Source organism: Sphaeroforma arctica (assembly GCF_001186125.1).
Source record: "Sphaeroforma arctica JP610 unplaced genomic scaffold supercont1.105, whole genome shotgun sequence".
Classification (NCBI taxonomy): Eukaryota; class Ichthyosporea; order Ichthyophonida; genus Sphaeroforma; species Sphaeroforma arctica.
This window is the reverse complement of record NW_014040453.1, coordinates 65,874-68,494: the sequence shown is the minus strand read 5'-3', so window position 1 is coordinate 68,494 and position 2,621 is coordinate 65,874. Positions and strand designations below refer to the sequence as shown.

The window sequence follows — 2,621 nt, the reverse complement described above, 5'->3', positions numbered from 1 at the left end:
ATGTATATTATATATATATATCATATATAAAATATATTATTTATTTTCTATCGATATATATATATATATATATATATATATCATTTAATATCGCAGACAAGTACAAGATACACAAGTAAACCTACATTCACACACGCAAGTGAGTGAATCATTTATAACAACCATTCATTCAGTCTATACCTACCTTGGTATCCAAATGCAAGGAAGCCCAAAACCATCATAGGCGGATGATAATTGAACACACAAGGTTTTCCGGCACAGTCTGCATTATTCCAATCCAGCCCCGTGTCATAGTGTAGAAACCATATCAGGACGGATATGACCGCAATAAACACGAATACCTACCCGTCAAGGTGAATAAATGTAAATTTTTAACCTCTCTGTTGTATGGGTCATGCGTAAGCAGAATATCAGGTTCACTGTGTTTTAAAGTTGTGGTTCAAATAAGCAAGAACAGATATAATATTGCAATAGCCAGCTGTTCCTTGTATAATATTAGGCCAGCAACACAAGTAGTAGATGAAGGGTAAACGGTGAAGGGTTAAAGATTACTATGTAAGCACGACTATGAGTCGAACGTGATAAAAACGACAGAAGAAGTTGCAACAATAGTTCGCAGGGAGTTGAGGGCAAGACCTAGGTCCACATGAAATAAAGCAAAGCACCAAGGTGCAACAAATAATCGAATATAAATACAATGCTAAATCATATAGCCTCGTAAGTGAGAACAGAATATATATATATATCCCATATTGTAGCGCCTGTTACGAAATAGAATATCACGACTTCACGAGTATTTAAAAACGATGGCTGTTCATTTTCGTCACACACAGAGGATAAAAGAACAAAAAGTTTGTCAAGCTGCTCAAGCATCTGTGAACTTTGTCCACAGTCCGTTTCATGCCAAAATTGGATAAAATAAGACGGACTTTTTTTATATCTCTCCTGCGAGACAGTGCGCACTTGCGCAGGTACTATCTCAAATTTCCTATCACTATAATCACCGACAAGAAGTTCCGTACTGGACAATGAAATAACTTGAAGTAGGCAAAGAAAGAGGTGAACAGGCAAAAAAATATATGCTAATGTACCTGTCCTGCGCTAAAAAGATAATATTCTTCCTTCCTGCACAAAGCAAGTGGCCGCTGAGCTGGGTGGGGCAACAATGGGGCTCCTTCACTTGACGTAGACATGGTTTCAAATTATATAATTATATAGTTATATGTAGTACTTTTCAACTATATATACCTATATATATACTTGCCATATTCTTGCATCGTACTAAACGCTGGCATTGTACATATGCTGTCCCCATGTTATGTAATGTAACGTGCAATGTACGTCATTTCAATATGACAGTTATCGTCATTCATGATTTCATGACTGATATGTATGACTCATGATTTAGGAATGATGTGCACAGTTACAGGGTTAAATACTGGACTGGGTATTGTGGCAGGAAATACATGCATACTTACATAGGGTTTAGGGTTTAGGGTTTAGTAGTCACATAAGATATACATAGTCTCATAATACATACATAGTCTCATAATACATACATAGTCTCATAATACATACATAGTCTCATAATACATACATAGTCTCATAATACATACGTAGTCTCATAATACATATATAGTCTCATAATACATACATAGTCTCATAATATATACATAGTCTTATAATACATACATAGTCTCATAATACATACATAGTCTCATAATACATACGTAGTCTCATAATACATACATAGTCTCATAATACATACGTAGTCTCATAATACACACGTAGTTGTTTCGTGTATATATGTACGTGATAGAAATTCGAATTTCAGAATTCAAAACAAGTGATATGATTGGTGAAAGAGCCATCAGTGATCAAAAGCAGAGTACTGATTTGGAATACTTGCGAAATGGCGGGATGTGTCGGACTCGAGTCTGCGATTTTTGTGTTTTGTATTTTTAAAAAACACCAGAGTGGCGAAGAGAGTTATAAAAAAAGAAGAAAAAAATATTGTGTACGTTTTGTATTGTCTTCCTAAAAATCAACCCTTAAAATAGACCAAAAAGTACTCTTTTTAAAATAAAAAATACATACTGTTTTGTAAATAAATATGTTTGTACATAAATTTAAAATAAAAAAATACAATCTCAATACCCCAATAACCCAAATTTCTACACAATGTGAGTCTGTGACCATTGGGGCATGGGAACAGGCGGCTCTGTCTGCTTTGCTCCGCTAAATAAATACTACTAGGGAGAGAGGCAATCGGTCGCGGGGCGGGCGCGGGCAGACCTTCTTATCCATAATTAACATATTTTTACAGCGTATGTAAATACGTAGGATGCTTTTTGTTTATACAGAATAATATCACACGCGAATACATAGCCTTCTAAAATACACAACACATACAACGTATACTTGCTCATCATTTTTTTTACCTCGAAAGACATTGAAATAGATATCGTCAATTATATGCGAAGTGGCGTGCAACAACAGTTTGTATGATTGTGACCCTGCGCTATCTGACCTACAGTGTATATCTTGGCCTTGTCGCCATCGTTATCGGTATGTTATTTTTTCAATTGCACACAGCTATTTCTAAATACATCCGTTATTAT

The 2,621-nt window shown here is 35.3% G+C and overlaps 1 protein-coding gene across 1 annotated transcript in view; it reads right to left on the bottom strand.

Annotated features, from left to right (window-relative positions):
* The window catches only part of SARC_02364 (hypothetical protein), a 3,110-nt gene extending 1,699 nt beyond the window's left edge, over positions 1 to 1,411 (bottom strand). Inside the window, exons 1-2 of the mRNA XM_014303886.1 lie at positions 1,092 to 1,411; positions 185 to 341 (exon numbers count right to left, since the gene is read on the bottom strand). Of these exons, the coding sequence (XP_014159361.1) occupies positions 185 to 341; positions 1,092 to 1,193 (259 nt within the window). The 5' untranslated portion in view covers positions 1,194 to 1,411. The remainder of the gene's footprint in view (positions 1 to 184; positions 342 to 1,091) is intronic.
* Positions 1,412 to 2,621: the final 1,210 nt, after the last annotated feature.